The sequence below is a fragment of the Aethalodelphis obliquidens genome, unplaced genomic scaffold, assembly GCF_003676395.1.
Source record: "Aethalodelphis obliquidens isolate GAN/ISIS:26980383/991018 unplaced genomic scaffold, ASM367639v1 scaffold14, whole genome shotgun sequence".
In the NCBI taxonomy this organism is placed as follows: Eukaryota; Metazoa; Chordata; class Mammalia; order Artiodactyla; family Delphinidae; genus Aethalodelphis; species Aethalodelphis obliquidens.
Window position 1 is genome coordinate 22274824 of NW_020837958.1, and position 14518 is coordinate 22289341.

The 14518-nt window shown below is 34.4% G+C and overlaps 1 protein-coding gene across 2 annotated transcripts in view; it reads right to left on the bottom strand.

Annotated features, from left to right (window-relative positions):
* Positions 1-14518, bottom strand: part of LUZP2 (leucine zipper protein 2) — a 443219-nt gene that overhangs the window by 189836 nt on the left and 238865 nt on the right. For both annotated transcript variants that reach the window (XM_027115163.1, XM_027115162.1), the window contains exon 5: positions 13267-13329. In XM_027115163.1, coding sequence (XP_026970964.1) covers positions 13267-13329 — 63 coding nt within the window. The remainder of the gene's footprint in view (positions 1-13266; positions 13330-14518) is intronic.

Below are 14518 nucleotides of genomic sequence, written 5' to 3' on the forward strand. Positions count from 1 at the left end.
AAAAAATAATAGAGTTAAGAAAATTTTGTGTATATCCCAGGATTCAGGTAATAATAGTCTAGTATGGGATATACAAACATCCAAAGTAGCATTTTTTCTTTCTCCTTTGTGAAACAATATAGACTCGTCCCAGAACATCTCTTTCATTAGCTGTGTTACCCTGGACCACATGCTAAGCCTCATTTATTAAATAATAATATTCATCATTATAATAATAATGACATGTATTCCACAAAATTGTTGTAACAGTCAGTTAAATTAACATGTCAAGAATATTTAACACAGTTGAGAGAGACCTTCAAGATGGCGGAAGAGTAAGACGTGGAGATCACCTTCCTCCCCACATATACATCAGAAATACATCTACATGTGGAACAACCCCTACAGAACACCTACTGAAGGCTGGCAGAAGACCTCAGACCTCCCAAAAGGCAAGAAACTCCCCATGTAACTGGGTAGGGCAAAAGAAAAAACAGAGACAAAAGAATAGGGACAGCCCCTCTGGGAGGGAGCTGTGAAGGATCATGGCAAAGTCAATTGGAAATCTTCTGGAAAGAATTCAGCATTCTAGATGCTATTAAGAACATTTGTGATTCACAGGAAAAGCTCAAAATATCAACATTAACAGGACTTTGGAAGAAGCTGATTCCAATCCTCATGAATGACTTTGAGCAGTTCAAGTCTTCAGTGGAAGAAGTAACTGTAGATGTGGTGGAATAGCTAGGAGAACTATAATTAGAAGTGAAGCATGAAGGTACGATTGCACTGCTACAATCTCATGATAAACTTTAATGCATGAAGAGTTGCTTCTCATGGATGACAAAGAAAGTGGTTTCTTGAGATGGAATCTACTCCTGATGAATATGCTATGAAGATTATTGAAATGACAACAAAGGATTTAGAGTATTACATAAACATCATTGATAAATCAGCAGCAGGCTTTGAGGGGACTGACTCTAATTTTGAAAAAAGGTCTACTCTGGGTAAAATGCTATCAAACAGCATTGCATTTACAGAGAAGTCGTTCATGAAAGGAAGAGTCAATCAATGTGGTAAACATCATTGTGGTCTTATTTTAAGAAACTGCCACAGCCACTTCAGCCTTCAACAACCATCACCACTATCAGTCAGCAGCCATCAACATCGAGGCAAGACCCTCCACCAGCAAAAAAGATTATACCCCGCTGAAGGCTCAGATGATGTTTTTAGCACTTTTTAGCAATACAGCATTTTAAAATTAAGGTGTGTACATTGTTCTTTTTTAGCTGTAAGTCTATTGCACAGTTAATAGATATAACTTTTATATACACTGGGAAACCAAAAATTTCATGTGACCCTATTGTGAAATTCACTTTATTGCAGTGTTCTGGAACAGAACATGCAGTAACTCCAAGGTATGACTGTACAGGTTTTATTACTATTACATCATTTTATTGTGTTTTGAGAAATCTTTCCCATACAAGACTAAAATTTGGAAAAATCAAGGCTTGGAAAATCTTACTGATTTTATTTCCTCCCTGCTGAGTACGGTGCCCAGAACCAAAGTGTGTAATAAATAATGGTTTAAGATAAAACAGATGACTATTTAACCATCACCTATAAAATGGATCATGTGGGTGAATGGAATTCTTGCTAGAGCTTCAGTTCAGTTTCAAAATTAATAGGAGAAAATGGAATCTGCCATCATATGATACACTTAAGAAATGATTGCTAATAATAACCTGGAAACTTGCCTCATCCAATCCCTACCGTCTTAGCTTTCTGAGGCCACTGTAAGAAATTACCAGAAATTGGGTGACTTAAAACACGAGAAATTCATTGTCTATCAGTTCTGGGAGCCAGAAGTCACCAGGCTGACATCCTGCTTTCAGCAGGGCTGAGCTCCCTCCAGAGGCCGTAGGAGAGAACTTGTTCCTTGTCCCTTCCAGTCAACTCATGGCTGTAGGCAACCATTGGCTTGTGGCTGCATCTTTCCCATCTTCAAGGCCAGCATATTCAAATATCTCCCTGCTCTGTCTTTGTACTGCCTCCTCCTCTCGGTGTGTGTCAAATAAGGGCAACTGTGATTGCATTTAGGGTCCACGAGGATAATTCAGGATAATTTCAGTATCTCAAAATTCTCAATCACATATGCAAAGACTTTTTCATCATAAGGTAAAATAGGTACAGGTTCCAGGAACTGGGACCTGCTATCTTTGGGCCATTTTTCAGCCTACTTTGTGTATTTTCCATGTAATAACTCATTAAAAAATATACCATGAGTAATGTTTAATTTGTGAAAGCCATATATTAAGAGATAACATTTATTAGGAAGAACAAGGAAGGACACAATTACAGCTGTTCTCATAACTATTATCTCCTTGGACCATCATAACAACTGTGGGAGTGGATGTGAGCGTTTCTACTTATATGATGATAACATCTAAGTATCACAGATAGTAAGTGTCAAAGATATGATTTGAAGCTGGTGTGTTTTAGTACCACTAACTTTTTTAGTACTGTGACACCTATTTTTGTCCTAAGCACTGGTCTTTTCTACACCTCTGAGGGGAAAAATAGTTTATAATTGCCTAAGTAATTGTCTTAAAATATTTCCAACATTCTGTGAACTTGTACACTCACTAGAAATAAACCTTAAAATAATGATTTTCTAAACCAACTTTCTTTAAAGTTACATTTTACCACTAAAAATATAGGTTAAATGATGAAAACATTTTAAAAAAAAATCTTGCTTGATGGTCTGATAACTATGCATTTTACATTTATTTATGACATGTACTAGAGAACTGCTTACTTTGGTGGTCAATATTTTTAAACACTCCTAGAATAAAAAGCTCTAAGTAAATCCAAACACAATTTACAGCTATTTAGGGATTTGTTTGAAATACTAATGACCATCTTCTTGGAATTTATCCTGAGTATAGCACTTAGATATTAACTCACAGCTTATGAGTTACTGTTTCTACAGATTAAGAATTTATAAACTTTGGAGTTTAAGGAATCAAGGGGATCATTTCATGTAAAACCCTTATTTTACCAATGACACACATAGAAGTAGTGACTTCTCCAAGGTGACAAAATCACCAGATGCTGGTAAAAACTCCACTCTCTCAATAATCAGCCCAAGTCAAGTTACTTTTCTCATGCTTTCTTCCTCTCTCACTTCTTTCCTTCTTCCCTTTCTTTTTCTTTTTCTTTTTGTTTTTGTTTTTGTGGTTTTCTTCTTTCATGCTTTTATTCTTTCATTGCAGCACGTGAGGGAACCAAAAGTACAATACCCTGCCTTCCAGCTCCATATGAAAAAACTTGGGATAGCAAGTTTTAGCAGCTTCTAAACAATATGAGGTTTTCTGATTCTCTAGGACTTTCAAAGTCATTTCAAGTTGGTTTAAGGAATAACTCTCATAAGTTTGGGGACTCATTACTATGAATTATGGACAGTGGCCTATCCCATACAACTTACATAAATATAACCTGTTGAAGCAATATTTATTATTCACTCAACAAATATTTATCAAGTTCTTACTATTTTCCAGAAAGGATACAATAATAAATAAATATAAATAAATAAAATAATTTAAAAAGTAAATATAAATTTTCTGTTTTTATATCTTTAAAAAACAAATACGTATATGGTAAATAATACTCTGTACACTTAAAATTTTGTTAATAGGGTGAACTACATGTTGTATGTTTGTGTGTTATTTTTAATAGACTTCATTTTTAGAGCAGTTAAATAGCAAAGTTGAGAGGAAAGTACATAGATTTCCCATATTCCACCTACCCCAACTCAGCCATAGCTTCTACCATTATAAGTCCCCCACTAGAGTGGTACATTTGTTACAAGGTTCACTCTTGGTGTTGTACATTCTAATAGTTTGGACAAATGTATAATGACATGTATCACAATTATAGTAGCACACAGAGTAGTTTCATATGCGTAAAATTTTTCTTTGTTCTGTCTACTTATCTATCCCTCTCTTCTATCCTTTGACAACCACTTATCTTTTTTTTTTTTGGCCGCGCATGCAACATGCGGGATCTTAGTTCCCCAACCAGGGATCAAACTTGTGCCCCCTGCATTGTGGGTGTGGAGTCTTAACTGCTGAACCGCCAGTGAAGTCCCCCAAAACCACTTGCCTTTTTATTGCCTCCATAGTTTTGTCTTTTCCAGAATGTCATACAGCTGGAGTCACACAGCATGTAGACATTTCAAATTGGTTTCTTTAATTTAGTGATACGCACTTAAGTTTCCTCTACGTCTTTTCATGGCTTGATAGCTCATTTCCTTTTAGTGTTGAATAATATTCCATTGTCTGGATTATCACAGTTTATTTATCTATTAACCTACTGAAAGGAGGTTGCTTCAAGGTTTTGGCAATTAATGTACAAAGCTATTACAAACAGAGAAGATCATTTACCTAATGCTATATGACTAAAGCTTCCCTAGGTCTTTTTTTTTTTTTTTTTCCGGTACGCAGGCCACTCACTGTTGTGGCCTCTCCTGTTGCGGAGCACAGGCTCTGGACGCGCAGGCTCAGCGGCCATAGCTCACGGGCCTAGCCGCTCCACGGCATGTGGGATCTTCCCGGACCGGGGCACGAACCCGTGTCCCCTGCATTGGCAGGCAGACTCTCAACTGCTGCGCCACCAGGGAAGCCCTCCCTAGGTCATTTTTACTAAGAATTTGAATGTAGCAATAAATATAAAATGAGAGAAGTAAAGATCCTTAATATGTTTGGAATGAGGGTGAAATTATATGCAAGGGAGCATTACTAACAAAGATATGGTGATGCAAATACATCATGCATGACTTGGGACTTGAAATGATTAAAGTATTACTTACTGCTCTGATCTGAGGGTTAGAAAATGGGTGAGGCTAAGAGGGAGTAATAGAAGTGTTTGATGGTTTTCTTTATACATTTTATGTTATTGGTCCAATATCTAGGCAATCTTTTGCAATGGACCTTTCTTTCCTGTAGCAAATTCATCAAGTTTTGAGTCGGGTTGCTCCCATCTAACAAAAGGATAGAAATGTGACTCAGACTTGGCCAAAATGCTCTACTCCCCTGTCCATGATGATTAACTCAGGCATCCAAACAATATAGGCTCTTTCCTGGGATTTTTCTGCTCATGTAATCTGAAAAAATGGTCTCACTTGGCTATTATTTCTAAGCGGGTAGAATATTAATCAGACAGTTCTTGGACTTCTTGTTTGCCATGTGGAGAGAGACACTATGGGAGATGGAATGAGACTGTTCAGTAGTTAGAGAGAGTCCTGTCTTACCTTGGTATTTATATTTAAATGAAATATGGAGTTTTAGTGTATTTGTTTGTTTGTTTAAGACCATTTTCTAAGCAAATAGTTTTCCATAGTATCGCTTATTGATGAACAAATTTTACCTCAGAACCCAATGACAATAATAACTATGATGATGATAATAGTTTCCATTTGTTACAAGCTAACTGTCTAAACATATGCTAAATGTCTCTCACACATTGTTTTCTCATTTATTAAATTAACCATATTCTGAGATGCTTAAAACTTATAAAATAATGTTTATAGAAGACGCAAAATTAAGAAATCAAACTTTCCCCTTTACCTGAAGCATGACAGAGAATACTAGACATTCCTCTATCACAGAACAGAAATAGTGATCCAGATGCAGCCAGGGGCTAAAGACACAATTTCAGCTGAAAACTATTCCTAAAATTGTGTACAATGTCAGCATCTATCCAACATTCTCAATTAGGAAATTAGAACTTGGTGGAATTAATTGATTGTAACAGTAAATAAAATGAGATTTTTGGTAGACCATAATCTCCCATAAGACAGCAGTCCTGGTTTACTTCAGAAACACTGAGTAAAAATTCTATGTCCTTGCAAACTAGAAAGTTTACTGATGTAATTGTATCTGATAGAGGTAATTTTCAGATTTAGTTTTCTGTTTATTACTCTTTGGCTGTGTCAATCTGTTTGGCTGTTCCAACCCATTTTTGTAACACATACTTACAGCATTACTTACTCTTTGCAAGTCAACTGGCCTGAAATTGGATTCAGCTATAAGCATCAAAATTAACTACTTTCTTCACAGCAATAAACATCTAACAATCTTTTTTCACCTACAAGGAAACTTTTGAAGTATTCACTTTTTTTAATGTTTGCGTTCTTGATTATGAATAAATAGCCATAAGTTCTAATCACTTCATTCCTTTCAAAACCCACCCCTTCAATGACACATTCAGTGGCCTGAGTAGGTTATTGCCTTCATCGGCCCCTTTACAATATGTTATTGTAAAATGCTTATTTCAACCTGTTTTTATTGTAGATATTTTGTGAAAATTGTGTGATTATTATTGTATCATAACATATTATATGGCAACATATGTAACTTGTTATACAATATTAAATTCTGCTCCTTACACCCTTCATGATCAGAGATTGTTTTGTGTTCATTGAAATTTATAATATTTATATATCTCAGGAACTAGCAAAACGTTGAGATAATTTTGGGAATTAAGTTATATGTTTATTACAAATGAATACATAAACAAACCTTATATATGCATCTAAATAAGCAGTATTAAAGTACTTCCACAGACAGATTTATATCTAATAAAAGTCTTTCCTCTTTCCCCATTGAAACATTGGCTAAGACTTATACCTAATAAAATGTCCTCTCTTTGCCTGTTTAAAAAAAAAAATTGCCTAAGCTGTTTACCTGGAGTATACAAAATGGCATTTGAATAGTATCACCCTAAAATTCACATCTACCTGGAACCTTAAGTTGTGCCCCTATTAATAAAAAGTGTTTTTTGCATGTGTAATTAAGCTAAAATCAGGTTATACTGGATTAGGGTGGGTCCTAAATCCCATAAGATGTGTCCATAAAGAAGAGTAGGAAACAAAGAGATACATAGAGAAGGCCATAGGAAGACAAAGCAGAGATTCTTGACAAGCCAAAGAATGTCAAGGATTGCCAGGAGGCACTAGAAAGTAGGAAGAGGCAAAGCAGGATTATTCTCTAGAACCTTCAGAGGGAGCATGGTCCTGTGACATTTCTTTGATTTTAGACTTCTGTCCTTCAGAATGGTGAGAGAGTACACTCTTACCGTTTTAAGCCACCCAGCTTGTGTTACTTTATTACAGTAGCCCTAGGACCTAGTACAAATGGGTTATAATAAACTTTAGATAATGGATACACAATTAACCAAAATAACCAGTTGGCCAAAATTTCTCAGAAATCATCATTTTAAAAGGTAAACCAGAAGGAATAAAGTAAGAAAGTTGTGATGGAATTATCTGAAAACATCTCAAGCATGTCCTGGACTCAGTACATATTCAACTCAAACTCTCACAAAGGTTCATCTGCAGGCACCATTTCAGAATGATGGCCCTGGAGCACTCTGTCACATTATGAAATATCCCATCATCTTCACTTGAGTGTCCTTATTGAGGCAAGAAGATGGAATAATTTATTTTACAGAGACTTACAGCCACAAGAATTGAACGAAAATGGGTTTTCTTAAAACTTACTAGAATTTTATCTAGATCAGAGGTTACTGACTTTATTATTTTTTTGTTTCAGTCATGGACTCTCCCTGAAAATCTACATCCTCACCTTTGAAAAATACACATATGCATCTATATTTTTTTTTTCTGTCATCTTAATAATTTCCAGATGGTCAGAGATTCTCTGATATCTTGCTGGGTCTCTAACTATCCCTGTTGTAGAGAATAGCAAATTAGGGAAACCAGCTTCAATCTCCGAATTTGGACACGGTGTCCAATGTTTATTTAATTTATTGAAGTCACTGGTGCTAAGAACGGACTTAAATATGGTTTTCATTTATCTTCACTGTACACAGAGTCCCGGCCCTGTGGTTTTTTTGTGTGTGTAAAAAAATCTGAATTATAATATTTTAGTAAAGGTAGGATTCTAACTTTGAAGAGTCAGCACCTAGTTGAGGAAATAGTTCATACAAAAGCAAAGCTAAAATCACATGTTAAAGGATAGGCAAGAGGCCATGTATACACACAAGATATTGTAACACACACACATGCACAACTGGATACTCTATCAGTGTTAGAGCATGTCTCTCAACCACTCAGAACCCTTCAGTGATGACACAACATATACTAAAGCTGGTTACCACACTCTAACCCTTTTTTTTTTTTTAAAGAAAAGTTGTTAATACACTAGCTACCAAATTTTGGAACATTGTTTCCACGATGTGAAAGTTTTTCATAGTGTTAAACCCGTATTCCCAAGGAAAAATGAAAGCAAACAAATTAGAAATAAAACAAATCCTCTCTGTTTCTAAAGTGCATTGCAGCTCTAGGGCAGACATGACTTAGACTTTGCTAATCAGATATGATCCCTTCAAAATGCAGATACAGCAATTACTTACATGGGAAAACAGGCTAGATGTTATCCATGGTCTGATGCACAAGGGATATGGCTATGTGATACCAGAGCTCCCTGTGATGGGAACATAAAGGTGGCTGGCAGCTTCCTGATCTTGGCAGAGGTAGCCCTGCCTTGAGACAAACAGCTCTGGGGTTTGTTTGTGGAGTTGTTCCTAAGCTCAGCCTACAAAATGCATATGCACCTCTCCTAACATTTTGTTGAGTCCTCTAAATGGCTTAATAAGTCATTTTCTTCTTATCAGAGGTTGCTTTTTGTCACAACTGGCACATTGCCCCTAAAAATCCATGTTTTATTCCTCATATACCTGGATATGTGTCAATGATTATTTGGAACCCTTTGGAAACCCACAGATTGGCCAGTGACTTGACCTGTAGCAAGACTTTCCCCCCAGGCACTTATAACAACAGCAATAAAACAAAACATTAGAGAAGATTAAATTGCTTATTAGTAGGAGATAGAGAAGGCAGATTAGTATTTCAAAGTTGGGTTAAACTATACGAGCCATGCGAAAAATAGATGAGCTAAGTAACTGAGAGACTAGAAAGAAAGGAAAATGGAGCCGTGAAATAGTGAGAGGGAAAACCTGCTCTGGAGAGTAGTTTCGACAAATTTCTGATTTCTATCACGGGCAAAGTAAGGCACACTTTGATGGTTCCTGACTTTATTATTACCATTTTAGAAATGTGATTTCTTATTTTTTCCTTACCTCGAACTATCTTGAATGAGTCTCGGAAAAATAATCAATCATAAGAATCTATACTAAAACAAACCATCACAGAAGAGATTTGGGGTGGGGGTACTTCCCCAACTTGCCTGTCTTCCTCCTTCCCTCCCTTCCTTCCTTTATTTCCTTCTTTCTTTCCTTCCTTCCCTTCTTTCTTTTCTTCCTTCCTTCCTTCCTTTCTTCCTTTCTTTTTCCCTCTCTCTCTTCCTTTCACTTTTCTCCCCTTCCCTTTGTTATCTCTAGGTACTCACTAATTTAATATAGACTATGTTTTAATACTAATCTAATTCAAATATTTGTAGCTATGTACTCCTTTGAAAAGTCCTGAACATTATCAAACTCTCACATTTCATTAAGGAGTTTCAAACTAATCAGAGATGCTTGTCTCAATGCCTAATTTATCTAATATTTCAATACCTATGTATTACCCTACTTATCTCTTTCTTATATCTGGAACCACTATAGAGAAACTTATTTTATCCTAGGGGAAACGGTGGATAAAATGAAAGAAAATTAGAAATGACAATAGAGAGAGGGTGTTTTAAAAGTGCAAAGTCAAAGAGAATTCTAAGCTTTGGAGTCAATAGGATTGTCTATATCACATGATGAAGCAGTTATGGAAGTTAGAGAAGAAAGGCTAAGTGCTTTTGTTTCTTTGTTTTGCTTTCTGGTACAACTTTTTACATTTGTTGAAACCATACAATATCCAAATACAAAATGCAAAATAAGTAATTGAATGCATAAAACGGATTACATGAGAGACATCAGAATTAGAGACAGATTAAGAAGTTACTAAAAAAAATGGTGAGATAGCTACTATAAATCAATTTTTGCACTGTGAGAAATCTCATATTCTGCAAATGTGTACACTAAAAATACAGGATGTATGAGAAAATTGTGATTGAGGAAGACCACTTACTGTGTAATTTTGTGATCATAATATTAACAAAATAATGACAATAGTAATAAAAATACAACCACAGTTTAATATTTTCTAGTATTTATCCCCCAAATCATACTGAATCCTTTGCACAGTCTTACACTTAGAATTTACTGTTTTCTCTTTTGAGATGTAGACCCTACAGGGAATTGACTTCTAATGAAGTAGATTATCAGAATTAATTTCTGATACATATTTTTCACTAATCTCTTATTTTAATACTGGGGAATGCCTTAGAGTCTTCTATATTCACAGTTTAGTCAGATATCTTGGTGCAGTAAGAAACATTTTTTAAAACGTTTTGAAGGCACTAAAACACAACTACATGTACTAAAGGGAGGTCCTTTTGCATATTTTCTTTTGTCTTTGTATGATAAAAATTTTCTCTAAAATTTGACAAGGCTTTCCCCTGATTGCTTCAAACCTCAACATGTTGGGAAAAATTACATATAAACCAACACAATTTTTCAAACTTTACTGACATCATTCCATCATTTATTAATTGCTAATAAGGTGATTTGGTACAAAGAAATACACACTGTGGCAGAATAGATTTGGCTTGCATGTTCCATGAAAGAGAATATAAGCAGAAAAGCAGAAGGCCTAGACCTGAAATTTGGAGACCCCCTAAATCTCAATAAAGCTTCTGTGAGTAAAAGCAATCCCAGACACAGGTTAAATGTGATGTCCATGTGAAGACATAGATACCCATAGAGACAGATAAAATAAAGGAGCTTGAAATACTGTGATTAACTCATAGCTATACTCTTTTCAGTCTCACTCTTAACTTTCTTGGTTTAAAAAAAAAAAAAATTCCTATTTCTTTTTCTCTTGCATTCTCACTTTGCTAACCATATTTTCCAAATATTCTCCAATGTTCTTTCCCAGTTATGAACACAGTCTTTGAATCACGAGGTCCCATGTATTCCATTCCAGATATGACTGCCTGGATGGAAAAATCAAAATGCTTTCTGCCCTACATAGCATTTGCCTAAAAATAAAATCTAAATATTTTCCCCCTCCAAGGGATGAGGTAAATCTTAAAAACTAAATGCCTAGCTTCTAACATAAAAGTGCCTTTTAAGATATTTACCTTCACATATGAAAAAAATACCGATCATTCTTTAATAACTTTTCCAAAGTCCCTTCTTAAATTGGGACTTCCCCAATATCCTCACTCAGAAGTCATTCAGGAGATTTTGATCTTCTCCCAGAAATCTCTTTATACCTGTATGATCTCCCTCACCTCTCTGTATTTTGTTTAGTCAATTTGCCTTTTTATTTTATTACTCCTGAACAAAAATCTTTCAGGTAGTGTCCATATAATTTTACTGTGCAGAGTATGGGCCAAGTATTTTGTTTAACCTCTACATACTGATTATTTGTCAAAATAACAAATCTAAAATTTCAATAAATTAATAAAAAGGAGTCAAATTAAAAGCATTCAGTTGATAATATATGTTCACCATTAGGTTTTGTTAGAGAAGTCAAAGACTTTTCTGGTTATCAAGTATCATCTTGCAGATTTTCAATATGATGAAAGTAAATAGTAGCAAATTTAATTACAAAGCTTACATCTGGCAGCCATTCTGAAGAGTTGTATTGCTTTTTTAATTATTCTAGCCTATACACTTAGAAAATTAATATTAAACTTAAAAAATGATCCCATGGAAGGAAATAAAATATTTTATTAATCCTCATAGGTACCTGATATGAATAATTTATAGTTTGGTTTTAAAAGAGCTTCCTCCTTAAATTCTAGATTTTTTAAAAATTATGTAAGATGAAAAGTTAACTGATAATACATACACAGAGATATAAATTAGCCCATAATCCTCTCATTCTTATACAACGGGGTTCATGCTGTTGTTGTGTGCGTGTGTGTGTGCATGGATGTGTGTGTACACGTCTAAATGTACTTTCTTTCCTATTTTAATACTGGCTTTACCATTGTTTTAAACATTCTCTTTGTCTTAAATGATCCATGGAAAGTTTTAGACTTGAGTAATCGGGCCCTCTCTGAGCCCCAGAGAACAAGAAATTATCTAGTACAACCAGTATTTCGGTAACTCTAGTTTACTGACATTTTCCACCATAAACAGTAAATCCAAGATTTAGGCCTCAGGGAAAACATTATCAAGTCCATCTCATTAGACTTTCTTAAGAAGACTCAGAAGAAAAAATCATTAGAAAGAAATGAAAATACAATAGAATCATAAGGAAGACACTTAAAACTTTTCTTGTTTTCCTTTTTTCTATACGTCATTTTGCACATTTGATAAACCATTTTAATGTCATGATCAGAGTACAAATGCTGAATCTTGATACCAAGGCATTTGTATAGTCTATTTTTTAATCTGGGCATCAAGGTGGAAATGATATAGGAATAATGTATCTCATCTGTATTTGAAATGTCTCAAAAAATTGGAGGAAAGAAGGGAGGGAGGGAGGGAGGGAGGAAGGAAGGGGAATAAAGGAGACTAGAAATGGCTAAAGCAGTTGATTTGGGATTTAAAATCCACCTTAGTGGGATTGATAAAAGAAGATGTATCTTTAATTAATCATGGTTTAAAAGTTCTAAATAACTAATTTCATTCAAGGAAAAAAAAATAAAAAGGTGGAAATACAAATGTGATGGAGAAATTTTAGAAAATAAAGTAGTTATGTAACAGGGTAGACAAAATGTCAAAAGGAGGAAAAATCATACAGCATTTTATAGGAACCTTACATTTTAAAGGCTGTAAGGAAAGCGGTTACAGCTTATTTATTTCAAATCTACATCACTCTAAGATTACCTCACATAAATTTTTCATTCTAGATTGACTTTTCCTAACATAAGGTCCATTTCTAACTAGCTCTCTTCTTCAGTGCCTGTGATGTCATTTGGTAGACAAATACATTTATAAAATAAAAATAAATTTTTAACATTGCCCAAGCAAAATATAATTAGAAGGGAAAATGACCTGGAGATGTATGAACTAATAACGTTATCAAATAGATGTTAAAGTAGGGATTATATACTCAAGTTTTAACCTTATAGTTCCTCTCCATTAGTACTTAACTAAAGGACATATTTGCATGTGATCATACCCCAGAGCTTATGGCAAATCAATATGTTTGTTTCTGTATATTCTTTGACTTGTATGAAATTTTCCTGAAATATGTCTTACCTCATTTTGGAGATCTCGGATCATTTTGTTCTTTCTCTCCATTTCAGTCTTTAAAAAAGCAATCTGAAAATAAATAGAATATCATGTAGACATATTTCAAATTCATTTCTATAGCTTTTATAAATTTATTTTCACAATTTTTGAAGTATAATAAAATTATCTCTTTGTCAACAAATACTGAAAAAGAACAAAGGGTTAAAATTTTCATTATCCACATTTTTATTGCCAAATTCATAAATATATCAACTAGTTATATCACATAACTTTTTCATATGTAATAAAAGATTATTATTTTTTTTTAAATTTAGTCTGTTTCTGTTTTGTAAATAAGTTCATCTTGGGGGGCAGGGATAGTTAGGGAGTTTGGGATTGACTGTGCACACTGCTATACGTAAAATAAATAACCAACAAGGACCCACTGTATAAAAAAAAAAAATGAAGAGGGGACAAGAGAATGATATGCTTGAGATGAGATTTGTCATGTGTTGTTAATTCTTGAATCTAATTGATGGATTCATGGGGATGTATTACACTACTACTTCCACTTTTGTGTAAGTTTGAAATTCTCCATAATTAAAAGGTTTAAAAAAATTTTTTTTAATTGAGAAATGCATGTTATGACTGTGATTCGCCTACTTGTCTAAACTTCAATTTTTAAAAATGTGGTTCTTAAACAAAGCTAAATTCTAGGGTTGGGCCTAGGAATCTCTTTTCTAAAAACATGCTCCACGTAATTTTTATATAAGGCCAGGTTTGAGAGCAATTGCATAGTGATGCTCCTGACCTCAAAAGCATGGAACGTTATAACTGTACCAGAGAAACCATGATGTTTCCTGCTGAATATGATATTGTCAGAATCTGTACCCTTAGGCCAGATATTCAAACTGTATCTGTATAAACATTGCATCTTTATCTGCCTGACTGCTTTGAAAAAGGTCAGTATAGCACAGTAGCTAAAATATGAGACACTATGGTCACTGAGGGTTCACTATTTATGTGAATGTATGACAGATGAAACATTTAATTTCTCCAATTTTCAATTTTCTGCCGGTCACATTTTTTTAAAAAGTAAAAGGAACAGGTAAAATTAATTTTACTGATATATTTTATTTAATTCAATATATTCAAAATAGTATCATTTGACATGTAATGGATTAATAATGATAAATTGACTTTTTTTTTGCAATATATCTTTAGAATCCACTGTGTGTTTTACACGTACAGCATATCTCAATTTGGACTAGCCATTTTA